This window comes from Triticum urartu, chromosome 6A (assembly GCF_056163025.1).
Source record: "Triticum urartu cultivar PI428250 chromosome 6A, HENAU_Tu73, whole genome shotgun sequence".
In the NCBI taxonomy this organism is placed as follows: domain Eukaryota; kingdom Viridiplantae; phylum Streptophyta; class Magnoliopsida; order Poales; family Poaceae; genus Triticum; species Triticum urartu.
This window is the reverse complement of record NC_141878.1, coordinates 96,167,821-96,193,469: the sequence shown is the minus strand read 5'-3', so window position 1 is coordinate 96,193,469 and position 25,649 is coordinate 96,167,821. Positions and strand designations below refer to the sequence as shown.

The 25,649-nt window shown below is 46.5% G+C and overlaps 2 protein-coding genes and 1 pseudogene across 6 annotated transcripts; 1 reads left to right on the top strand and 2 right to left on the bottom strand.

Annotated features, from left to right (window-relative positions):
• Positions 1-903, bottom strand: LOC147964200 (uncharacterized). The gene is made up of 2 exons (XM_087531208.1): positions 389-903; positions 1-113 (listed from the first exon to the last, which is right to left on the bottom strand). Exons 1-2 carry the CDS (start codon positions 822-824, stop codon positions 67-69), a joined length of 483 nt encoding a protein of 160 aa, XP_087387334.1. The 5' UTR covers positions 825-903; the 3' UTR covers positions 1-66.
• A 1,189-nt stretch (positions 904-2,092) lies between these two features.
• Positions 2,093-8,130, top strand: LOC125516593 (SNF2 domain-containing protein ENL1-like; annotated as a pseudogene). Its single transcript, XR_015609227.1, has 16 exons — positions 2,093-2,125; positions 2,661-2,882; positions 3,692-3,747; positions 3,836-3,926; positions 4,367-4,504; positions 4,594-4,671; positions 5,145-5,354; positions 5,444-5,515; positions 6,162-6,245; positions 6,342-6,460; positions 6,566-6,677; positions 6,792-6,860; positions 6,964-7,058; positions 7,359-7,487; positions 7,583-7,703; positions 7,791-8,130. The product of XR_015609227.1 is annotated as an SNF2 domain-containing protein ENL1-like (transcript).
• Positions 8,131-16,046: 7,916 nt separating this feature from the next.
• On the bottom strand, positions 16,047-24,615 carry PRHA (pathogenesis related homeodomain protein A). 4 transcript variants are annotated; one of them, XM_048680066.2, is made up of 11 exons: positions 24,335-24,615; positions 22,930-23,393; positions 22,097-22,262; positions 21,897-22,014; positions 20,955-21,070; positions 20,497-20,847; positions 19,797-19,997; positions 18,515-18,604; positions 18,098-18,148; positions 16,954-17,202; positions 16,047-16,820 (listed from the first exon to the last, which is right to left on the bottom strand). In XM_048680066.2, exons 2-11 carry the CDS (start codon positions 23,358-23,360, stop codon positions 16,335-16,337), a joined length of 2,259 nt encoding a protein of 752 aa, XP_048536023.1. In that variant the 5' UTR covers positions 23,361-23,393; positions 24,335-24,615; the 3' UTR covers positions 16,047-16,334. The 4 variants fall into 4 exon arrangements, with proteins under 4 accessions (XP_048536023.1, XP_048536022.1, XP_048536024.1 ...); XM_048680065.2 differs by having other exon boundaries at positions 19,797-20,030; positions 20,521-20,847; XM_048680067.2 differs by having other exon boundaries at positions 20,521-20,847.
• Positions 24,616-25,649: the final 1,034 nt, after the last annotated feature.

Sequence of the window (25,649 nt, the reverse complement as noted above, 5' to 3'; positions counted from 1 at the left end):
GAACTGGCAATGGTGGTGGCAGCGGAAGGAACATGAAGCCAGTCCAACTTCCAAAGACCCTGAGAATCACGGCGGCGAGGGCCAGCCCCAACCAGAGTGTGCGTGCGATGGTCCTGGACAGAACAAGAGTCAACGTCAAGGATGACGCGACAACTAGAATCAGTAAGTTGACCAGCAGAAAACAGATTCATGGTAAGTCGACGAACATGAGCAGCATCAGGAACAGAATAAGGAGTGGTAAGATTGCCTCTACTAGCAACAGAAAGTGGAGTACCATCAGCAGTGAAGACATGAACATGAGAATCCAGTGATCGAAGAGAGGACAAAGTGGAAGAATGAGAAGACATATGAAAAGAAGCTCCAGAGTCCAGAACCCATGGGGATGTACCTGACTGTGTAGAGGGCGGTTGCTCAGTGCGAGAAGCATCAGTCACAGAACCAGCAGTATCCGTCGAGGAAGAACCTGAAGCCGCAAGCAGACGCTTAAGTCTCAGAATATCCTGCTCAGTCAAAGCAATGGCTGAAGCTGTCGAGGTAGATGACGAAGTCCCTGAAGATGATGATCGCGCCTTGCGCAGGTGTTTCCTCTTCGTGTAGCACTGGGACTCAATATGACCATCATTCTTGCAGTAGTCGCAATGTGGACGGGGGAGACCTGAGCCTCCAGAAGGAGTGGGCAAGAGCGACGGAGCACTAGAGCGAGAAGGGGTCGGTGCAGCAAGTGGCGTGGAAGAAGACCGAGTAGCGAGCACAAAGGGAACCTCCAGCAAACCAGCACCACGTAAGCGAGTCTCCTCCGCACGAATCTCAGAAAGCGCCTCCATGAGAGAAATACGGCCACGAGCAAACAACTGAGCACGCCGGGGCTCAAACTCCTTACGGAGCCGAGACAGGAACTCGTAGACGCGATGAAACTCCAAATTGGCCTGGACAGCCTGGCAACAAGGGCCAGTACGACAACCAGCACTGCGGAGAGAATCAAGCTAGCGCCAGATAGCAGAACTCTGTGCATAGAAGTCATCAACAGTAGAGTCACCCTGCTGAAGAGCATGCTCCTGACGGACCACAGAAAGGTATAAGGCATCACCAGAGGGCTCATAGCGATGATGAAGACTGGTCCACATCTCAAAGACAGTAGGAAGACCCAGAAACTCAGAAGCAAACTGAGGCAGAACACTAGCAGTGAGAACAGCTGCAGCACGAGCATCATCATCAAGCCACTGGGTGTAAACAGATAGAGCACCATGATACGTCTGAAGAGCCTCGTCATAAGCCAAAACCCTCTCATCATAAGCACAATCAGCAGCCTCATCAGCAAGCTTAGCCGCATCCTTGGCGGCCTGATTAGCATCCATAGGAAGAACCAATGGAGTCGGCGGAGTAGGGGCAACCGGAGGAACCGGACGTGGCGGACAGCAGACCTCGCCAGAAAGAACACCCCAGAGACGGATGCCACGCATGTGAATGCGCATGAAGCCAGTAAACTCGGTGTAGTTAGTACCATCAAAGATCACCGGACAGCGAGGGACAGCAACATAGCCCGATGCAGCAGACATTTTTTTGATCAAGGGGCAGCTGGCAGTCGACGGCTGAAGAAACGCAGGGACCAGGGCCAGCGGGAGCAGGAGATCAGGCCGGCTGGCTGGGAGCTGCAAGCAGGACGAGCGGGCAGGCCGGCTGGGAGCTGCAACCGGGACTAGCGGGCCGGCTGCCAAGCGGGACGAGCGGGCCGGCTGGGGAGCGAGGCTGGCTGGGGATCGATCCGATCGAAGACTCCAGGAGATCGAGGGGGGCTTCGATCGGGAGCGAGACGAGCCGGACTAGATCGATCCGATACGGGAGACTCCGGGAGATCGAGGGAGAGCTTCGATCGGGAGCCAGACGAGCGGAAACAGGAGATCGAGGCCGGCGGCTGCGATCGACGGATCAATAGCACGAGTTGCAGTGTGCAAAAAATTGACCTAGCTCTAATACCATGTTAGGAATATGCAACTTGTATTCCCATGAGGCCATAGGCCGATATATATACATGTATAGGTGTGGAACATATGCAGGAAACCCCTTATACAACGGGATAAATACAAAGGGGTACATGACTTATATTATAACTCTAACAAATCTTAGTGTAATTTTAATGGATTTTTACATTGTAATTCTTAGTGGACATAAAGATTTTTACAGTGCATTTTTAGTGGATATTACATCTAAATTCTTTAGTGGAATTTTAGTTCTTTTCCAGATTGTATTTTTCATTTCATTTTGGTCGTGTGTTGTTAGTTTTAGAATAGTGGACATGGGAAAGTTTTGCCTGTAACTTTGGGTTATTTTTCTCCTTTCTTGCTGCTTTCCTGTACGGGTTGAAAAGAGTTGGGGTGTAGACCCGTTAACATGATGATGCGAGTGTGTTTAAAAGCCGGACAACAAGGAGCAAACAGAGGACAGGAGACACAGGACAGGGACACTTGTCATCCTTCCTTGAACTGGCGGAAAAAATATGATTGAAAGCAAATTTATTTTCATCCAGATGTAAAGTAGACAGTCCTTTTATTTTTATTTTGTGTGTGAGGATCTTATCTTATTTGGCTGTGTGTGTCTTAATTATGCAGAGGCCGGGTGTAATGCTTAAATCTTTTAAGTAATAAAGCGTCCCTTTTCGAAAGAAAGAGGTGGAAAACCACCATGACATCGACGGCGACGAGGAGAAGGAGGAGGACTGGAGGAGGACTTTGAGATGGGGCCCGCCGCTGTACAGGCTCCCAGGGAGGGTATTCAAGATGCTCTACGCCCACCAGCACGATGGGCTCAGTTGGCTCTGGTCGCTGCACTGCAGGGGAACCGGCGGGATCCTAGGGGACGACATGGGACTCGGCAAGACCATGCAGGTCCCCTCCCTCCCTCGAACCCATTGACATCCACTCGTTCTTCTCGTTAAATTGTTTCTCACTTAATTGATTGATCATAACAAGACCTGTTAGTTCGTATTGATCTCATTCTCACCATCATCGGCTCTGTTTCTCCCTTAATTATACTTGCTAGCGTTAGGAAGGTTGTTGTGGATGAATGCTACTATTAGCCTACTAGTACTAGCTACGCTGCAGAGATTATTCTGAAAACTGCATCGTTCCTGCATAGTAAGGTGCTGAAACCAATCATATATCATCTGATGCGACCCAATAATCGAATTTGTTTTGTTGCTATTGTATCGTGTGCTTAATTATACTTGTTTCCAAGCTAGTAGTAATCTGCAAACTACACTGGCACTTGTTTCCTTCAGCCAAAATATATCTCGATATCAAGTTAGTGATGCAATATTCTCGATATCAAGTTGGTGCAGGTTTCTGCCTTTTTGGCAGGGTTGTTCCATTCCAGTTTGATCTGGAAGGTGCTAGTCGTCGCCCCAAAGACACTTCTCACCCATTGAATCAAGGAGCTTTAAGTTGTCGGCCTCAGCCACATGATATGCGAGTAGGATCTCCTATTTCACGACATTTCGCCCCCCCCCCCCCCCCCCCCAAATTGATGCAGATTAATCCCTGTTGATTTTAAAATAAGCTTTACCCGCAAAAAAAAAGATTTCAAAATAAGCTTGATGGTACCACCTAGCTGAAATTTCTAAAACCCCGTACTTTACATGCTCCTATGTACTTTGTCCTCCTATTACTGATGCAAATAAGCATGCATACTCTTGTAGAAAATGTGGGCGATTTTCAATTTCTGTTGCCCGGAAGCCATGGGTGATGAGGAAGAGTAATTTACTTACTCCCTTGTTTTCCTGCATTAGTGATGCTGCTTTACTTTGCACCATGTAGTGTTATTTATTTCTCTATTTTGGGAGGTTCAGAACAAGGTATCAACGGCCTATCAGTCGAGGAAATGACAAGACCGCAAGCAATCGAGAGAAGCACATACGCTCAAATGCAGCGAAGGTACCTGTCATCTTTGTGTGTTTGAGTCCAATTGACAGATAGACTTTAGTGTGTCAGCGTTGTTTCTTACTTTTTGGTATGTCCGCATTTTAGTACTGTATAAATGGTGATCATGTTTGATATATTCCACCATGTGCAATGCCATTACTTCTTGTCATTGTGATTTGTTGAGAAATTACAAGCTCAACATGCTGATCTCTAAGATGTGCATAATGTATTCCTATATTAGCTAAGTAGTACTTTCGTCTCTGGTTTGACATGTGAAAGCAATTCTCTAACTGAACTGCATTTCAATTCCACATTATCTAATGTTGACTTCTAGTTGAACCATGAGAGGGCAAGCCATTTAGATTAAGCCATCTGAATCTGGATAATTACTTGTAGTCGTCTGAACTTACACCTATTATAATTCTTCTTTCATAATTAACTTTGTTTCACAGGAATTAAGAGAACGGATAAAGCCAAATTTCTTGCGACGCATGAAAAGTGAAGTGTCCCTTGAGACTGGGTTGACAGATGATAAAAAGCTTCCAAAGAAGGATGAGCTAATTATCTGGCTGAAATTAACAGATTGCCAGGTACTATAAATTTTGGTGTCGCTAATGCAAAACTGGTCGAGTAATTGGGCGAATGACAATTTTGCAATTTGTCTGTTTTTTGGGTGCAGAGACGTCTATATGAAGCTTTTCTGAACAGTGAGCTAGTTCAATTTGAATCGGAAGGAAATCCCTTGGCTGCTCTTAATGTAAGCATAAGCTCCAAAGCCTTCTCTTTGCATCCATCTTGTCGAACTTTGTTTGTTCTCTTGTTGCTGTCATCTACTCCTTTAGCTCTGCTTATGTATGCTCATTCATATACTTGCTCTGATTCAAAAGAGTTTGCAATATTATATCAAAATATAAGGCATGCTTGTAGAAATGATGACTTTTTCTATCTCTTGCCCTCATTTATCTCTCAGTCTCTTCATCATTTATTGTTAAACTTGCATCTTGACTAACTATTCTAAGACAATAATGTTCCCTTACTATTAATCCTATCCGTTACCTCTGAGCTAAACCAAAAATACACTTATAAAGTAAAATGGAGGTTGTATGGGAGGCAGCATTTGCTAATTGTATGGCCTTAATTTGTCATTTGTTTTTCTGTGCACATTTTTGAGGAATTCTTCTGTGCACATTCTTTTGTGCAATTATGTCCGTTTCACGTTTTTCCTTACAGGTATTGAAAAAAATATGTGATCACCCACTGATATGCACTCAGAGAGCTGCTGGGGACATCTTGGAAGGCATGGATGGAGATTTTAGTACTCAGGATATAGTGATGGTTGAAAAAATGGCCATGAACCTCGCAGATATGGCTCATGATGATGATGCAGTACAATTCAGTCAGGAAGTCTCATGCAAGTTATCTTTTATCCTGTCTTTGTTGGTAAGCATTCATTGAAGCATATTAGTTGTTAGTAATGTACTCCAACTATTTCTTTATGCAAACTCAAATGGTTAATGTTGATGTTGCAGCCGAATCTTCTTGAAGAGGGCCACAATGTTCTGATATTTTCTCAGACTTGTAAAATGCTAAACCTTATTCAGGTCTGTTGTCAATTCTTGGAGTGCATGCCGTGTTTTTGTGTTATACTATAACATTCAAATTAGATCTACTCACTCGGTCCCAAAAAGCTTGTCTTAGATTTGTCTAGATACAGATGTATCTAGACACGTTTTAGTGTTAGATACATCCATATCTAGATAATCTAAGACAAGCTTTTCGGGACGGAGGTAGTACTATTTTATATACATTGTTGTTTTTGTATATTCACGTACTCCCTCTGTAAACAAATATAAGACGTTTTGGAGACTTGTGTTAAGTCTCTAAGACGTCTTGTATTTGTTTACAGAGGTAGTACATGATAAACTCTGTTAATAGAGTAAATGGGTAATTTCTGCTTACAAAATATACTGATGTTAAAATATGTGCACGTCTTACTGTTACGTCGAGTCTTAGACACTTGTGTGCAACAGAAGAGGCATATCACATTCAAGTTCCGTTCAATAGACAAGTAGTACTTGAGATAAAATATTATCTTAGCATAACTGGTGGCTTTTGGCATGTCTGATCTAGTGCTGGCATCAGAATATACATTCCCATTTTCGTTGAGTATGTACTACAGTATACCATAAAAAGTAGTTTTGAGACGTGGATTGTCATCTGTTGTAACACATTCAATTATTGCAAAAGGAAGCTATAATATTAGAGGGCTACGACTTTTCTCGCATGGATGGTGGCATCACTGATATTTCCGAGAGGGAAAGGATTGTGAAGGTTCCTATTCTCACTTCCCTTTTTCTATGTTATGTTAGGCAATGAACTCAATTATATATGCTATGTTGCTTACGTATTATGCATTTGCATATCCAGGATTTTCAAGAGGGCTACGGAGGTCAAATATTTTTACTGACCACAAAAGTCGGTGGTCTTGGACTTACACTCACCAAGGCAGCTCGTGTCATACTAGTCGATCCTGCTTGGAATCCAAGGTATCCGAACATTGGCACGCCCTTAACAAGTGTATTCCTTTTGCTTTTATGAATGCTTGTCACTGCAAGTTTTTTTATTCCACAACACGATCTTCCATTTTACAGTACGGATAATCAGAGCGTTGATTGGGTTGATCGAATTGGACAGACCAAAGAAGTGATTGTGTACCGCTTAATGACCTCTGCAACTGTCGAAGAAAAGATGTATAAATCGCAGGTTCAAATATGATCTAGAATTTTCTTACTCCAATGTTTTTCATAATGACATCTCCAGGCTCTATCTTTAAGTTCCATACTTTCGCATCCTTGAATTGTATGTACCTTTTTGCAGGTCCTCAAGGGTGGTTTGTTTAGGGCAGCCACGGAGAAGAAAGAACAGAGACGTTACTTCAGCCAGAGCGTACGTATCATGACGTAAACTCAAGTTTAGTGATAATCCACTTGTCATTGCTTGCTGGATGTTTTACTGGATAGTACGGCTAATTCTTTGTGCACATCTTCAGGACCTTTGGGAGCTTTTCAGTATGCCGGAACAAGGTTTTGATATTTCCCTCACGCAGAAACAACTGCAAGAAGAGCATGGACAGCAGCTTGACATGTAAGACATTTGCTTTTGTTCCATTAATTCTGATGATATCAGCGCTCGACTATCTGAGGCTCCATGTACTTTAACATGGATATAAAATGAAAAATAGCTTTAATAATTACCTGGTACAAATCAGTCAGAAAATGGACACCAAAATGTTGTGTTACGCATGCATTTTGGGACGCAGAAAGCTTTAGTTCTTCTTGATAGGATGATATGGGGTACCCAAAGGAAAATGTAACAGCTAGTTTTGCATGAACTCTACCTCCTTTGCTGCGAAGTTAATCTGTTTGCCTGTACTGTATCTTCCAGGGACGAGTCGTTGCGGGAGCACATCCAGTTTCTGGAGAAGCAAGGAATAGCAGGTGTGAGCCATCACAGCCTCCTATTTTCAGAAACAGAAATCTTGCCGATGTTGAGTGAGAACGATGCTCCGGGCAGGTCAGTGCTGCTGCCTCCAACACACCACATTTTGTCATTCTTTTGTTAGCAGCCATCAAGTGGATTATCACTAAACTTGAGTTTACGTCATGTAGGGGTGCCCATGGTAAGCCGAAGGTCGAGGGCGTCACTGCTAGAACACACTTGGCAGGCAAGAACACAGATTCAGATATCCCTGAAGAAATCAACTGGCTGTCGGAAACCCTCGCGAGCACGGTAAGCCTCCTTCGGTTCTGCAAAAGAGCTATGTGCTTTCGCCTATCTGTAATGAGCTGAGAAGAATGTACATATTGTGGCTGGCAGACGCTGGAGCCGAGCCTGCCTCAGTGTGGAGACGGGACACATGGTTTGGATGACAAAAGCTGGCGGTGATCGCCGAGTCGTCGTCGTCGTCGCCATCCAAGAAAGTGGTCTGCTAATTATGCTCACTTCACCAGGCTGCTGCATCTTAGCTCATGACCAACCGAAGTAGTTCATCTGCTTGCTGAATTTTATTATGTCTTTTGTTCTGTCGAACTCTACCGAGGCTGTAAGTGGCTGCATCCAACGTTTGTTGGTTCAGCTTCTCTTTTCTATGTTCTGGATGAGTGTATGAAACACCATGGATGCTGGTTGAATGTTGCTATTGATTTCCAATGGAAGTAGCAGGTGTCAGAGGGCGGTCATCCCGACCCTCTGAACGTGATGTCATCTTTTTCGTACAAGTCAAATGTATTTGAACCGAAGTCTCCACAAAGTTGATGTGCATGAGAATACTACTGGTGCTTTTCATAATTGTTTTTTGAGTTTCACAATGAGGAGAAGTCCTGACAGGGAGAGAAAACGCTTCACCAAAGAAGAACGGAATTGGAAAGAAGACGAGGACTCAAGAGATACGAAGAACATATATATGTCGTGCCATACATGACAAATCCTACTAACTAATCAGAGGCATGCAAAGTAACAACAAAACAATCCTGTGTAGTTAAATGGCACACCAAGTCAAAGAAGAAAAAAGAAAGAGAAGAGACAAATTTGGTACAAGAGTGTTGAGATGTATATTGCATGTGTGTTTCTTGTACAACAAGTCTACCTCCTTTCTTGTATAGTTGAGGTCTAGACTCCTCTTGTACCTATATATATACGTGCATACGCACCCGATAAATATATCGTGAGTTGCACCTATTTTCTACATGGTATCAGCCTAACACGGTCCCTCGCGCGCCGCAACCCTAGCCTGCCGCCGCGCCTTCCCTCCTCCCGCGCCGCTGATCTCCGCTGCCGTCACGCCCTCCCTTCAGCGCCGCTGCCCTGATCCCCGCGCGCCGCACCTCACGCTCCCTTCCTGCTGCGCCGCTCCCTCCTCCTAGCCGCGCCTCGCCTCCCTCGCAGAAACCCCATCGCGCTGCTGCTCATCTCTCAGCCGCGCCGCTCCCCTCCAAAACCCTAAACCTCACCCGCGCCCAGCCCAACCACCGTTGCCGCTGCCATGTCTCACTCCACCCGCTCCCACCGCAGCAACCCGTTCGCCTCCTCCTCCGAGGCTGGTTCCCTCCCCGACCCGGCGTACATCCGTGACGTCCCGATCTTCGATCGCGTCCCGATCAAGCTTTCTCACACGGAGGCCAATTTTTATGCTTGGAAAACCTACTTTAACCTCCTCTTCCGCGAGTACAATCTCCGTGATCACATCGACGACACCACTGACTTCCTCGCCATGCGTCGCGATGAGGATTGGATGGCGGTTGACGCCACCATCATCCGGTGGCTTTTTCTCACTGTGTCGAAGGACATCTTCCACACCGTTGTTCGCGACGGGGACGATGCCTACACGGTGTGGACCAAGATCATCGGCCTCTTCACCGACAACAAGCTCCAACAGATCGTCTTCTTGCAGCAGGAGTTTTTTGGTTGTCACCAAAACGACTCTTCCACTGATGCCTACTGCATGCGCCTCAAGACCCTCTCCGACGAGCTCAACGACGTCGGCTTCAAGGTTGGGGACGAGCTCCTCCTCTCCACCCTCACCGCCGGCCTCAACGAAGATCTCGGTAATGCCGCATCCAATCTTACTCTTATGGCTAACCCTACTTATGAACGGGCGGTGGCCTACCTTCGCCTCAAGGAGCGTCGCCTGAAGAATCTGCGGGCTCGCGCGGTCCACACCGCCTTCGCTGCTGGCTTCTCCCACGGCGGGTCTTCTTCAACCCCTCCCGCCGGGGGCCTGTTGGAAATATGCCCTAGAGGCAATAATAAATTGATTATTATTATATTTCCTTGTTCATGATAATCGTTTATTATCCATGCTATAATTGTATTGATAGGAAACTCAGATACATGTGTGGATACATAGACAACACCATGTCCCTAGTAAGCCTCTAGTTGACTAGCTCGTTGATCAATAGATGGTTACGGTTTCCTGACCATGGACATTGGATGTCGTTGATAACGGGATCACATCATTAGGAGAATCATGTGATGGACAAGACCCAATCCTAAGCATAGCACTAGATCGTGTAGTTCATATGCTATAGCTTTTCTAATGTCAAGTATCATTTCCTTATACCATGAGATTGTGCAACTCCCGGATACCGTAGGAATGCTTTGGGTGTATCAAACGTCACAACGTAACTGGGTGACTATAAAGGTGCACTACAGGTATCTCCGAAAGTGTCTGTTGGGTTGGCACGAATCGAGACTGGGATTTGTCACTCCGTGTAAGCGGAGAGGTATCTCTGGGCCCACTCGGTAGGACATCATCATATGCGCAATGTGACCAAAGAGTTGATCACGGGATGATGTGTTACGGAACGAGTAAAGAGACTTGCCGGTAACGAGATTGAACAAGGTATTGGATTCCGACGATCGAATCTCGGGCAAGTAACATACCGATAGACAAAGGGAATTGTATACGGGATTGATTGAGTCCTTGACATCGTGGTTCATCCGATGAGATCATCGTGGAACATGTGGGAGCCATCATGGGTATCCAGATCCCGCTGTTGGTTATTGACCGGAGAACGTCTCGGTCATGTCTGCATGTCTCCCGAACCCGTAGGGTCTACACACTTAAGGTTCGGTGACGCTAGGGTTATAGAGATATTAGTATGCGGTAACCCGAAAGTTGTTCGGAGTCCCGGATGAGATCCCGGACGTCACGAGGAGTTCCGGAATGGTCCGGAGGTAAAAAATTATATATATAGGAAGTGCTATTTCGGCCATCGGGACAAGTTTCGGGGTCACCGGTATTGTACCGGGACCACCGGAAGGGTCCCGGGGGTCCACCGGGTGGGGCCACCTGCCCCGGGGGGGCACATGGGCTGTAGGGGGTGTGCCTTGGCCTATATGGGCCAAGGGCACCAGCCCCAAGAGGCCCATGCGCCAAGAGAGAAAAAAAGGGGAGAGTCCTAAAAGGGGAAGGCACCTCCGAGGTGCCTTGGGGAGGATGGACTCCTCCCCCCCCTTGGCCGCACCCTTCCTTGGAGGAAGGGGCAAGGGCTGCGCCTCCCCCTCTCCCTTGGCCCTATATATAGTGGGGAAAAGGAGGAGCAAACCAATCTAAGGCCTGGCGCCTCCCTCTCCCTCCCGTGACACATCTTCCTCCTCCCGCAGCGCTTAGCGAAGCCCTGTTGGAATCCCGCTACTTCCACCACGCCGTCGTGCTGCTGGATCTCCATCAACCTCTCCCTCCTCCTTGCTGGATCAAGGCATGGGAGAAGTCTCCGTTCCGTATGTGTGTTGAACGCGGAGGTGCCGTCCGTTCGGCGCTAGGATCATCGGTGATTTGAATCACGACGAGTACGACTCCATCAACCCCGTTCTCTTGAACGCTTCCGCGCGCGATCTACAAGGGTATGTAGATCCAATCCTCCCTCGTTGCTAGATGACTCCATAGATTGATCTTGGTGACGCGTAGGAAAATTTTGAATTTATGCTACGTTCCCCAACAGGGCCACGGCGCCCCGCACCCGTAGCAGCCTCGTTCGCCGTTGCCTCCAGCACCGGCTGGCGCGGGCGGGTATGGTGCCTTCCCGCCTCGGCCTTCCATGCCTGTCCCGCCGCCTCCACCACAGCAGCCCAACCAGGGCGATCGCCGCGGCCGTGGTGGCCGCCGTGGTCGTGGCAACCGCAACAATAACGGCGGCGGACAGCAGCGCACCGGTGGGCAGCAGCAACAGTTTCCTTCGCCGCCCTGGGGTACTGGCCACAACCCCTGGACTGGGGTTGTGCATGCTTACACGATGCCAGTTCCTCGTGCTCCACTCCCGGGTCTTCTCGGGCCTCGGCCGGCGACGCACCAGGCTTTCTACGTGGCTCCTCAGCCCGGCGCTGCTACCCAACCGCCTCCCCCCTACCCTGCATCGTTCGGCTATGGTGCGCCGAACCCTAGTGGGGGGTGACGGGGTTCACTGGCTACCCACCGCCGGTCCCGCCGGTCTCCTACGACCCGGCCCTGCTCTCAGCGCTGTAGTACACGCCTCCGCCCGGCTCCTATACCGGCGGCGGTGACTGGTTCATGGACACCGGTGCATCATCTCATATGGCAGCCTACCCGGGTAACCTCTCCTCCGCGTCTCCTGTTCATACTTCTTCCCATGTCATCATCGGTAACGGCGCTGGTCTCCCCATTACTCATGTTGGCTCTACTCCCTTTCCTTCCCAGTCTCGGCCATTATCTCTTAATAATGTGCTTGTATCTCCTCACCTTATTCAGAATTTAGTCTCTGTTCGTAATCTTTCTCGTGATAACTCTGTAACTGTCGAATTTGACGAGGTTGGGTTTTCTGTTAAGGACGCCCGTACCCGGATGGTTCTTCACCGATGTGACAGTCCCGGCGACATGTACCCAGTCCAGCCTTCATCGTCTTCGCATGCTGGACCTCTTGCTCTCTCCGCCGGCGTTGATCTTTGGCACGCCCGTCTCGGCCATCCTAGCTCCACCGCACTTCGTAACATAGTCAAGGATTTTTCTTTTTCATGTAATAAAGCGGATGCTCATTCTTGTCAAGCATGCCGCATGGGCAAACATGTTAGACTCCCGTTTAGTTCCTCTTCGACAGTTGCATCTTTTCCTTTTGAATTAATTCATAGCGATATATGGACGTCACCTATCACAAGTAATTCTGGTTTTCTCTATTATCTTGTTATTCTCGATGACTATTCTCACTTTGTGTGGACCTTTCCGCTTCGTAGGAAATCCGACGTTCCCGCCACTCTCCTAGCCTTTTATTCCTACGTGTCTACACAATTTGGTCGTCCCATACTTGCTCTTCAAACCGACAACGGAAAGGAATTTGACAACCTCACCATCCGTACACTTCTCTCCAACCACGGCACTATCTTCCGGTTAGAACGAGTCCTTCGTACTCTTAATGATTGTGTCCGCACTCTTCTGTTCCATGCCTACCAACAAAATGGCCGGGCAGAACGAGTCCTTCGTACTCTTAATGATTGTGTCCGCACTCTTCTGTTCCATGCCTACATGCCACCCCGGTTTTGGCCGGATGCCCTTGCCACCGCCACACTTCTTGTTAACCTTCGTCCTTGTCGTGTCCGTTGGAATTATACACCTCACTATCTTCTCTTCGGTTCTCCTCCCTCTTACGATGGTCTCCGCATCTTCGGATGCCTCTGTTTCCCTAGTATAGCCGCCACCACTCCTCACAAACTTGCTCCTCGCTCCTTGCCTTGTGTCTTTCTTGGTTACCCGGCTAACACTAAAGGCTACCGATGTTATGATCCGGTGTCTCATCGTGTCATCACCTCTCGGCATGTTTACTTCGACGAACATTGTTTTCCTTTTGCACAGGAACAGTTGATGGCGCCACCTGCAGGAGATGATCCCGCCTTGCCTGGCACCTCTCGTCGCCGTGTTGCACTGGGCCCTGCACCGCCGGCCTCGCCAGCTCCCTTGCCTGGCGCGCTGGGCACGCCGGTCTCCTCGCCGGCCTCGCTGGATTCGTCGGCCACGCCGGCCTCTTCGCTGGGCTCCCTGGCCTCTTTGTCAGGCTCGCCGGGCATGCCGGCTTCTTCACCGACCACGCCGGGCTCACCAGCTGCTTCGCCGGCCTCACCGGCTGCTTCGCCGGGATCGCCGGCCTCCTCTTCATCGACACCCTCACCGAGGCAGATGCCCAGCGCGCCATCTTCTGGCGTCGCGCCTGGGTCGCCCTCGGCTCCTGCAGCCCCGGCCGCTGTCCTACAGCCCGCCGGCCCTACCACCCGTGCCCGCATGGGGGTTCATCGGCCGAGTTTTCGTTACTCCGCCGACGAGTATGCCTGTCCAGCCTCCACGATGGCTCCGTCGCCTCTTCCGACCTCCGCTCGTATGGCTCTTCGTGATCCACTTTGGTACGCAGCGATGAAGGAGGAATTTGAGGCATTGCAGCGCAACGCAACTTGGCAGCTTGTTCCTCGTCCCCGGCACGCCAACATCATTACCGGGAAGTGGGTGTTTAAGCACAAGTTTCACCCCGACGGCACACTCGATCGCTACAAAGCTCGTTGGGTGGTCCGAGGCTTCCGACAGCGTGCTGGCATTGATTTCACAGATACATTCGCCCCGGTTGTCAAGCCCGGGACGATTCGCACTGTCCTTCAGCTTGCAGTATCTCGCGCCTGGCCGGTGCACCAGATGGACGTCTCCAACGCATTCCTCCATGGTCATCTCGAGGAGCAGGTGTATTGTCAGCAGCCGACGGGATTCGTCGATGCCACTCATCCGGAGCATGTTTGCCTGCTTTCCCGTTCCCTATATGGGCTCAAGCAGGCTCCCCGCGCTTGGTACCAGCGCATCGCAGCGTTCCTCTGTCAGCTCGGCTTCCGCTCCACACGCTCCGATGCTTCGCTGTTCATATACCAACACGATGATGCTACCGCCTACCTGCTGCTCTATGCCGACGATATCATCATGACAGCTTGCTCTAGTGCTCTTCTTCGACAGCTTACCGATCGTCTTCGTGCTGAGTTTTCCATTAAGGACTTGGGTCCTCTGCACTACTTCCTCGGCATCGAGGTTGCTCGCCGTGCGGATGGCTTCTTTCTTCATCAGCGGAAGTATGCTCATGAGCTTCTTGATCGCGCTGGGATGCTTAATTGCAAACCCGCGTCTACACCTGTCGACACGAAGGCCAAGCTCTCTACCATCGACGGCTCCCCTGCTCCAAATGCCTCATTTTATCGGTCTATTGTGGGCGCTCTTCAGTATCTCACGCCGACCCGACCGGAGCTTCAGTATGCTGTACAGCAGGTCTGCTTACACATGTATGCTCCTCGTGATGCTCACTGGACCGCGGTCAAATGGGTTCTCCGTTACATCCGCGGCACCATGGATCTCGGCTTGACGCTTCATGCCTCGACTGCTATGGACATCACCGCCTACTCTGATGCTGACTGGGCCGGCTGCCCCGATACGCGACGTTCCACCTCGGGGTATTGTGTTTATCTTGGACCATCCTTGATCTCTTGGTCGTCTAAACGACAGCCCACTGTTTCTCGCTCCAGCGCTAAGGTAGAGTATCGAGCGGTGGCTAACGTTGTTGCAGAGTGCTCCTGGCTTCGCCAACTTCTTCATGAGGTCTCTTGTCCTGTCGACAAGGCCACGATTGTCTACTGCGACAACGTCTCTGCGGTTTACCTCTCCGCCAACCCGGTTCATCATCGTCGCACCAAATACATTGAGCTGGATATTCACTTCGTTCGGGAACAGGTAGCTCTTGGTCATGTTCGAGTTCTTCACATCCCTACTTCCCAACAGTTTGCGGACATCATGACCAAGGGGTTGCCCACGGCCCCTTTTGAGGAGTTTCGTTCCAGCCTTTGCGTCGGCCGTAGCGACGCTTCGACTGCGGGGGGGTGTTGAGATGTATATTGCATGTGTTTCTTGTACAACAAGTCTACCTTCTTCCTTGTATAGTTGAGGTCTAGACTCCCTTTGTACCTATATATATACGTGCATACACACCCGATGAATATATCGTGAGTTGCACCTATTTTCTACAAAGAGGACAATCATAGTGGATGGATGGGGTCAGAGGAAGGCCCTCTCAATCTTCGCGAAGGCACAAATGGTGCTCACAGGATGAACTAAAGCGGTGAGCTTCCCCGCAGCCTTATCCACGAGATATTGGAGATCGATCTTCCTGAGGCGGTGGATTGACAGAGAGCGATGGCGCCTTGGTCATTGCGTGATTGTGGCCAAAATTTGTTCAAGGGCCGGCGCCGTTTGCAGCGACACTATCAGCAGCAAGGACTCTTCCTGACGGGGGGTCAGAGTGCAGTGAGACTGCAGCATACGTCCGATGGCTGGGAGCTTGGTCAGCTGGAACTGTCTTGAGTTCACCCTTTCCCGATCAAATTGCTAATGTCCTAGTTACTTCCCATGAACAAAAAATGGCACTAAAAAAAGGACGTGAACCCTCAAGCACTATCAAGAAACCCAGCGCTACAAGTTGCGCTTGGCTGCTGTTTGAGCTGCACGAAAGAGCTCAGTAGCAATAACGGTAACTGAATCTACAGATTTTTCACTTGCAGGTAAAACTGAGTTTTCTAAAAAAATTGAAATGGAAAAAAAAGAGAATGGAGGTTACCAAAAGTTTGCACATCGACATGGTTCTAATCCAAAACATTTTGAACCCCAAACGGTATATAACTCCAACCCATTAAGACCAGTAACAACTGCCCTTGTATACTAGTAACACCGACGACGCACTTTAATGTGACACACAGTAACGACCACTGTTGAGGCCCCTTGTCCGCTAGAACCCTAGACTGGAGCCACTACTTTTCTTTTCTTCTCCTTCTCTACACTATTTCTTCTATATGTTTTAATAACTCCTATCGACAACGCGCAAATGGAGTATCAGAATTTCAGATGCTAGGCTGTGATTTGTCCTTCAGCTCGGCAGTCGGCACGAGAACCACTAGTTGGTTCTGCAAGTCATGCTCCGCGGTTCCAGCGCCGCCTGGTGCTGCTGCTGATGATAGCATGTCCCCCTTGAGTCTCTGCAGCCTATGCTCGAGCCCGCACACGTTCTGGATCACATCCAAGAAAGGCTGGTCGCTGGAAGGCCGCCTCACGTCCTCGTGAGAAGCGGCTCTCTCCTCGGTATAGATGTCACGGTTTGCTAGCATCACGTCCAGGAAAGGATCGTCCGAGAAGGCCACCGGATCCTCCCGAGAAACAGCTCTGTCGTTGGTGTTGATGGTGGGATATGATAGGATCGCATCGAAGAAAGGGTCATCCGAGAAGGCCACTGGATCCTCCCGAGAAGCAGCTCTATGCTCGGTGTTGATGATGCGATCAGCTACATGGCTAGGATTCAAGCCAGGCTTGGTTGTAGGTGATGTGCTCTCCTGCAAACACGTTAGGAGTACACTCAGTTGAACAAATCTAATCAGAGTAGATTATTCCAGGTGGAGGTCATTATTAGTTCATATTAGATCTGCAAATTACCCAAGATAAACAATCAAACTTTTGTCTTTGTACCTTGACTTCGGCAGGCGCGGGCGGACACAAGGGAGCTCCTTTATCGTGTACCCGCCTCCTCACAGTTCTACTAGTTGATTCGGGCTTCCTCTCAGGACTCCCTTGTGGATGTGTAGGTACACTGATGATTTCAGGCATGGGAAGAAGATATGAATTGTCCACTGAATCAATCTTGCCTGAACTTCCAGATTTCCCTGCACTCTGTTTCGATCTTTTGCTGGGACCAGCAACACGACTATTTCCTTCAGCCTGCAGACAGCACTAGTGTTATGCAAACTGTGTGTTGAAAATTTTTGACCACAACGTATACCTAAAGAAAAAAACTGAAACTGGTGTAGTTTATTCTTAAAGTTCTACACATGGAATGGAATTGAAACATATGCTGTGACGAAGGAGCGCAGTACTTGAAGATAGTTCAGTCTATACCATATGTACTTCTGTAGCTAAATCCATCGAAAGTGATAATTTGTCATTTGTGCAGTTATAGAAACCAAAGATTCAAGTATGGAATGAAACCTTCAAAAAGTTCACTTTTTAACCCTAACACCCTTGGAAATTCACTTTTCCACCTTGAACTCTAAAACCGTTTGAATTGTAACCTCAAACTACTGAAATAGTCCACTTCTCGACTTTGGCTGGTTTCACAAGGAGTTGGGATGACATGGATGTCACTGTCATGTTGCTGCCATGAACAATAAAATACACCCAGAAAACAATCTAAAAAAACTATCATCTCAATAGAAAATTTTCACAGAAAAAATTGGCTGAAACAAAGAAAAAGAATGGTATCTGATGGCGTGGCAGCAACATGGCATTGAGGTCGTCAGTCAAAGTCAAAATTACTTGAGAGGGAAGAGTGGACTGTTTGGTTGCATTTCAGACAGTTATACAGTCCAAGGTTGGAAAAAAGAACCTTCCCAACCCTGAACTTTTGCCATAGTTCAGGGTAGAAAATTGAAAAATAAAATCTCTGTTTAGTACTTTCCATTTAGGTGACAGCTGAATGTTTGCAATATAGCAAACGGAAATAAGAAAAGTAAGCAATATCCAGAATTGAACACGGGAGACCACGTGAGAATGCAAACACATGCTAAAGACTCAACAAAAATACGAGTATGAATAGTTATGAGATAGAAATGCATGCCTTCCGATCTCTGAGAGCAGCACACCTTGTATTTTTGAACCACTTGTCAATCTGTAAATGGATCAGACATTGGTTAGTGACTCTTTTTTCAGGTTATACTTCTCTACTTCAAATATGCTACGTTTATGATATTTTATAAGAGACGAAAGAGTACCAACTATACTATGAATCTGACCTTACTGATATGAGTAGTGATTATAATATACTATATTTATTTTTTAAAGAAGATGTGATGTATGGCCCAGTCAGTGTCAAAGGGTGATTGACTAGCAGAATGAGAATATGAGATACACATGTCAATAAGCATGTGTAGGTGATTGACTAGCAGAATGAGATACGCATGTCAATAAGCATGTGCCAGTAAGCTGTAATCAGTAATACACAGCTGTGAAATTTATTCAATCCAACATTACTCACCTTTTCAAAAGAAATACCCAATTCTGTTGAGAGATTCTCTTTCACCTCCCGGGATGGAAGCTCACTTTCAGCAAAAGATTTGCGCAGTACCTAGTTTAGCAACATGAAGAGGATATTAGAATGTGGTAAGCAAGACTGAACCTGATGTGAAGAACACATATCCACAGTTACAAGCACAATAAACCCAAAGAGGAATCTCGTTATAGTCATCAGTAAGAGTGCAGATTATATGAAAATGCGTGTGTGCACACGTTGTCGGTAGAGGCACCCCAAAGTTTTCGAGATTTATGATTTTTCTTCCGATGGATTTAGTTCATGCTATACATGATGTAGTTCATGCTATACATGTGGACATGGAAAACATCAACCAAAAATTGAGACCATCTATGGCCAGCAGAACAAAATATACTTTAAACTGCAAGACTGTTAACTCGACTAATTTTTGTGTAGGCTAGAGTTGGTCAAAGTTTTGAATGAAAAGCTTTACATGCTATAGCATGAACTGCATTCTAATTTCTTTACAATTTCGGCGGCCTCTGCCAATGTTAAAAAATCAGTATAAAAATTTGTTCTTCGGATTTTTTTTCTGACTATTAATTATTAATTAAATTAAGAATAAAAAAATTGATAAAAATACCAGTTTTTGGGCAGACCAGTAAAAACCCTCACACGGGCATGCAGACTACACCCAAAAAGTTTAATAACAACCACTTGGGCGCATCTGATCAGGACACCATCAGTGATCATATAGGCAAGCATCCAACCCCCCTTCTGTGGAGGGACGAAAGGGAGCGCAGCACAAGAGGTGGGCTCGAGGGAGGTGCACGAGATTGCGGAGGTGACTGGTAACAGATTAGATCCCACTTTGTGCCCTTGTGCGACACGAGCTCACATTGGGATGCGCTCGAGGCAGCGGAACCACCTCCCTCAAGCCCACCTCCTGAAGATGAGGCTGCACTCCATCCCGTCCCTCCACAGCAAGGGCAATGGATAGGAACTTGGGCGCACGCATGTGGGCAATTAGACAGTGTGCTATCTGTGTGTCGCCATGTGGAGGGAGAAGTTTCGCCTATACGACGGCCAATGATGTCTTGATCAGAATGTGGTGGTTGTTGTTGTCTGTCGTTTCTCCTTTTGGGAGTAGTCCACACCATGCACGGGTTCTTTTTACCGTTTTGCCCCAAATTTGAGGTGCTCGTATCTTAATTAAAAGGCAGAGCTCCAGCCATTCATCACGCGGAGGGGGGGGGGGGGGGGGGTAATTATTACTATCACTGTTTACCTGAACTGCCTCAGGTGGAATTCTGAAGAGTTTTCTCCTCTGCGGTTGGGCTTTCTCATTCGATTTTACATCTAAGGAACCCTCGGCAGACTTAACTCCAACACCAGCTGAATCCACTCTTCTTTTCTTTCTCCTATTATTAGTACCCCAATCTTCATCTTCACTCTGCTTTTCATTCTCAGTCAGCTTTCCAAACATTTCCTGTGAAGGGTGAAAAGCAGTTAAAGCCCCAACCTGTTGAACCAACGTAATGCTTATGAGTAACTTACTCAAGGTGCAACTAACACACAACACATAGCTAATTCAAAAGAGAAAACTTTGTTTTTGCCACTCTAGTTTTTGCCCACTTTGCTTATGCCACTCTAGAATTTGACATCTCACTTTTGCCACTCTTAGCTTTTGACAATACATCACAAATGCCATTCAGTGGCAAAAACGATAATTTTTCATTTCACTTTTGCCACTCTTAGGTTTTGCAATGTAGCACAATTGCCACTCTGAAAATTTTGCTTTTGCCACTGAATGGCAAAATTGATATATTGTCAACATCTAAGAGTGACAACAGTAAAATGTTAAATTTTAGAGTGGCATAAGTAAAGTGGGCAAAAGCTAGAGTGGCAAAAACAAAGTTTTCCCTCAATTCAAAATGCAGTTCCTTGAATTGCAAGTATAAGAAAATATTCTGCTTAGCAAAATACACCTCATTAAGTCTTTTATAATCAACCTCTCTCTTTGGCCTTTGGTAGGTAAGCATCTCGGCAACATCATCATCATCAGAATCAATTCCTAAATTTGAATTGGTGTGGTAGAATCCTTCCGCATCAGTGAAATCTGCTGATATAAAGCCTGGAATATCATCGTTTGGAGAATAAAGCGGACTTCCTGAGCAATTGGACTGATCAGATATACTTTCTTCACCACTATCCAGGCTGCTGCTTGTGAAGTCATTTTCTTCAGGGTCATAGTCCTCATCACCTGAATACTCAGATAACCAATCCTCTCCTAGTCCATCCTCAGAGTCCATCTGTTTAGTTGCTTCCTTAAAAATGTCCTATAGAAAGCTAATGTTAACATTGTCTGAATAGGATAACATCCTTCAATGTAAAAACGATAAAAGAAGTGGATGCATCAAAAATGAGGGGGGGGGGGGGGGCTTACTTTAGAGGGACACATCACTGTAAGGCTTGTTCCCAAATGTGCATTCACAGCTTCTAAAATTTTCATCTTGCACAAACAGAATTTACAAAGCCATCCAGGACCACCAGTAGGAAGACCTGAGAGATTGCACAATACAGAGACAGGTACATTATAAACCATAAACTAATTAGGACTACAACATCTACAAAGCCATATTAACAAATATAAAAATCCATCTCAATACAGAGTAAGCAACCACAGGAGGCAACAAGAATGTATATATAATTGTCAGAATGGAAGGTACAGCATGAGTGTGTGTTATTGCAAACTAGATTAACCTGGTAAGTATTACCTGATTTCATCCTTTGATTTCATTTGTGAGTAATATTAGGATTATTATTCTTAAACAATTTCCGCATGCAAAAAAATTGGACAGCTTTTGCGTATTGCATGACTCCACAGTTCATTTGTTTTCCAGCATTTGAGCTCACCTTCCAGAGTTATTTGATGTTACCCAATGGTTACATCAGTCCAATGGATACAACACACAAGGAAAGGATTGAATGGATAAAACTATGAACACCAACATGACATGAAAATTGTTAATAATGTAGGCAACGATGATATGCTAGGGAGTAAGAAACTAGGAGAGATTTTTTTTAAAATAAAACAACCACAACTAAATCTGGAAACTTATTTAATAAAGATGAAATTGAGATCATTTAGTACTGGAAAACATAGTTTCGTAATTTGCATCCGTGCAGAACTACAGATATCTTTTAATTCCATTTGCTACTGTATTTGCACAAGAAACACAGACAAAATCAGAAACAGAAGAAGTGTTGTTTAGGTGATCAAGATGAAATTGCAAAGCTTTACACCAATCAAGGATGCAAATAAGCATGTTACAAAAACATGTGCAACCTAGTAGTTTGAAAACAAAACCGAGAAAAATTTACCCACTTTTGTCTAGAGGAGGTTCTAAACATTTCTCATGGTATGCCATTTTGCAGGCCCCTTCACAGAAGATAAATTTATTGTTGGGAACTGATTCAGGAGACTTGCATCTTGAACATATGGTCTAGCAAAGAGAATATTGATAATCCATCAGTTACATAATCATGTGGAAGTAGGGAGTATGACTGATTTGATGATATACATACATTATCAGGGTTAACAGACTCATCTGGAGGCATCACGGAATCTTCCATGCTCCCACTAGAACTATACAAATCAAGTTGATGGATAATATCACGGATAGCAATTTTGCATTTAATGATCTGTTTCTTAGCACGCTGTAGCTCCTTCTCTGGCTTTAATTTCTCTCGGCTGTTTAGAAAAGCACACCTTCAATTAATATAACTAGCACTCTTATTTTACTGTAAGAAACTTCAAAGCAGAAGAGCGAAAAGAGTAAGGGGGGTCATATGCAGCATGAGTAAAGTGTGCAACATAGATTAATGAACAATAATATGAACTGTTTGCATGATTCTATCATGACAATTGAAAGGCAAATCAGACTTAGCTTACACTACTTAGTGACGAAAGCTACTCGACTATACTTCTATTATCTCAAGAAATGGACATGGACATCATGTTGTCCAACTAATCAAGTCCAATGGGTACTTCCCACAAATAATTACTTTAATAGATCAGTCATCAATGGCCACTACCAATGAGCTTAGGACGGATTGTGATCCTCCTATATAAGAAACAAACAGCAAGTGGTTAAAACTACATGAGTTTTCATATGATTTAAAAGCGTAAAATAGTTACAAACCTCGTATATATATTCATGCGCATAATTATTCTAAACAAACTGGAGTAGCCTAAAACTGTGTCATACTTTACATTTGTTCATGCTAGAATTGAAGATATTTACAGGTACCCTTTTTCTTTTTTATTGCATGTAAAATTATATGGATTTAAGATTTTCCTTTACCAGCAATAGACAGTAGAGAGAGAGAGAGAGAGAGAGAGAGAGAGAGGTGCAAACCTGTGCCCATTCCAGCCATCTCCAGAGTATGCATCTATTAAATTCTGCTCCGATTTTATTTTGACCAGCAAATATCTCGCCCTTCTTTCCATGCGAGTTGCCTCATCACAATCAGTATTGTGCCTTCTCCGTTTCCGGTTCCTCCTCCTGACTGGTCCTGTTGCAGTTTTTCCAGTAGCAGCATTTGAAGCCTGCCGCTTGCTCAGAGGACTACGATAATACTTGTTCTTTATATATTTTGCCAGATTAACATTCCTGACTGTTCTTACTGTTCTCTTGGGAGGAGAACAATGATCTGGCTTATAACTGCTGGAGGTATTGTGGCCAGTTGACCTTTTTGCTGAAGAAACCAACTCAGAAGAGGACTGTTTCCTCCGTTCTGATGATCTTCTAGGAATGGAGCATGCCGATTTCTTGTCTGAATTATTCATTGTCAGAACTGGAGTATCACATCCAACCGAGTCCTTTACCATAAAAGAATATGTTAATTGGAAAGACGAATGGGACATCATGATGAGTATTTGCTGAAACTATTTAACATATTTGGTAGTAACAAGAAGGAAATGCTCCGTCCATACAGTGTTAAGAATAAATAGACATTTTTCCCCTTTCACACTGTCTGTGTGCAACATGCTCAGTTATTAGTCATACACCTATTACTAAGACATATATTTAGTACACTTGGCGCAAGCTAGCTAAAAAAAGGAAGCAGACAGCAGTTCAGGGCTATGGACTGGCATCAGAATGCCAAGGTGCATAACACAATTAATCGCAATATATGCACCCATGCCAGGCCCAGTGCAACACGACAAGCCAGAGATGCCAAGCCGAGACCACGAGCATATCGTGAAAAGGTGTTCAGCAGTCCCAGGCTCGGTGACGATGTATACAACGGTCAAACGATGGTGCTGCAGGGCAGCCAGCGGAATAAACGGCATTTTAACAGTGCTATAGCTTTGCCAATGATCTTACAGTGAGGCAATAGTGTCCTGACAATTAAGAAGGATGCCATCCTCACACAAGGGATCAATTGGGGACACTGAGAAGTTAACCCCCACCAGAGCATCACATTCCACAACAAACGTTACTCCAAATGGAACTTGCTGCCTAGTAGTAGCAGCTCTACGGAATCTATAGATGCATACAGGGTTCAACTAGCCTTCCGCCCTATACCCATGCGAGACAAACGATTTGCGCGTCGGCATCGCTTTCAGCCTCCGCCACAGTTTTAATCTAGACTCCGACATAGTTCACCATTTTTGGGTTCCGTCGACTCGACACGAGTGACGGCCTGCCGGTCGTCAGCGCGTCGTCTCACCAAGGTTTCAGCACCTTCGGCCTTGCTCGTAGCGAAGGGAAGACTAAGAAGACGACTAGCAATGCGAGGAGGTCAGGGTTTCCTTACAGAGAACTGAGGTCCCGGCGGATCTCCGCTCCAAGCAAGCCCAGCAGAGGAGGAGGAGATCCGAATTCCTCCAATTGGAAGCCCGCGGGCGTGCCCCGGTGGGAGGGCTGCGCGCGGGCGGCGGCGGCGGCCGGCGGGGCGAAGCGGGCCGGAATCTGGGGAGGCAAATCTGGGGGAGACGGTGAAGAGGAAGGAGAGAAGGTTTATGGGAAGAACACGGCACGAGTGTAAACGGGGATTAGAATTGGGATTTAGTAAAGCGCAATTCCAAATGCAAGGTGGCTACCGAGGTTAGCCAGGCACATCTCCAGATGGGCGAGGGCATTAAATTTGTTTTATTACCCCCATAAAATTGCAGATGGGCCCCGTATACACCACCACAGATGCACATACTCGCGGAGTTGACGGAGCCGTGTTTGTAATTTTTACACAATTCTAAAAAACGCAGAAAAGGAAAAAAAACACGAGAATTAGATAGGAATGTGCGCATAAAATAGAGAATCAGAAAATATAGGAATGCGCAGCCGTTGGTTCCCTCTCCCTCTGCCGACCGCTCCGGCGGCAGGAGGGAGGGGGAACCTCGGATCGTGCGTCGAGTGGGTTCTCAGTAGGATTAGGATTGAATGAGATGTTGTCGAGGCCGTTGCGGGCGGCTTCGCGTCTGAATAAGTTTTCTCGGGCTTCGTTCACGGTGAGGCGAGGCTCTTGCCTTCGTCTAGGAGCTAGACATGTGGGGATCTCCGGATCTCGTCGAGGTCGCGGGCTATGGTGTTTGGAAGTTGGCCGGCACTGGACGGTTTGGTCCTGAGATTGGTGGTGGTTGTGCAGAGACCGAGATTCTTCTTCCTCCTCATCGGTATAATTTTTTATGCTACTCTTCCTCTTTATTGGTGTTGCTGCTAGAGAGATATCTTTGTTTTGCCCGGGTGATCGGCCCGGCCGCGGCGCCACAACCAGATCCTAGTTCTCTTCCATCTTAAAGGGGCACATAGATTGGTACTCAAAGTCACGGATGGCGAAGGCTGGTGTAGGCGTGTTGGATGCACAGTGTGTCCTTGTCTTTTCGGCATCAAGGCGAAAAAAGGGGAAGCAACGTGGCAGCGATTATGTCGTGGTTGAAGATAATGGCCTACTTGGGTCTGAATGCATATTCTTGTATTGCATGGGTTTTCTCGCAAGGTTCGGGAATGATAACACAAAGCTCCGACGATCTTCGTGGTTTACTGGTTATTTTAGGGTGCTCTTTGTTTTTTTGGTTATTTGTGTGTGCATTAGGGTATATTTGTATTTCATTATTTGAATGCAAGCATACTTT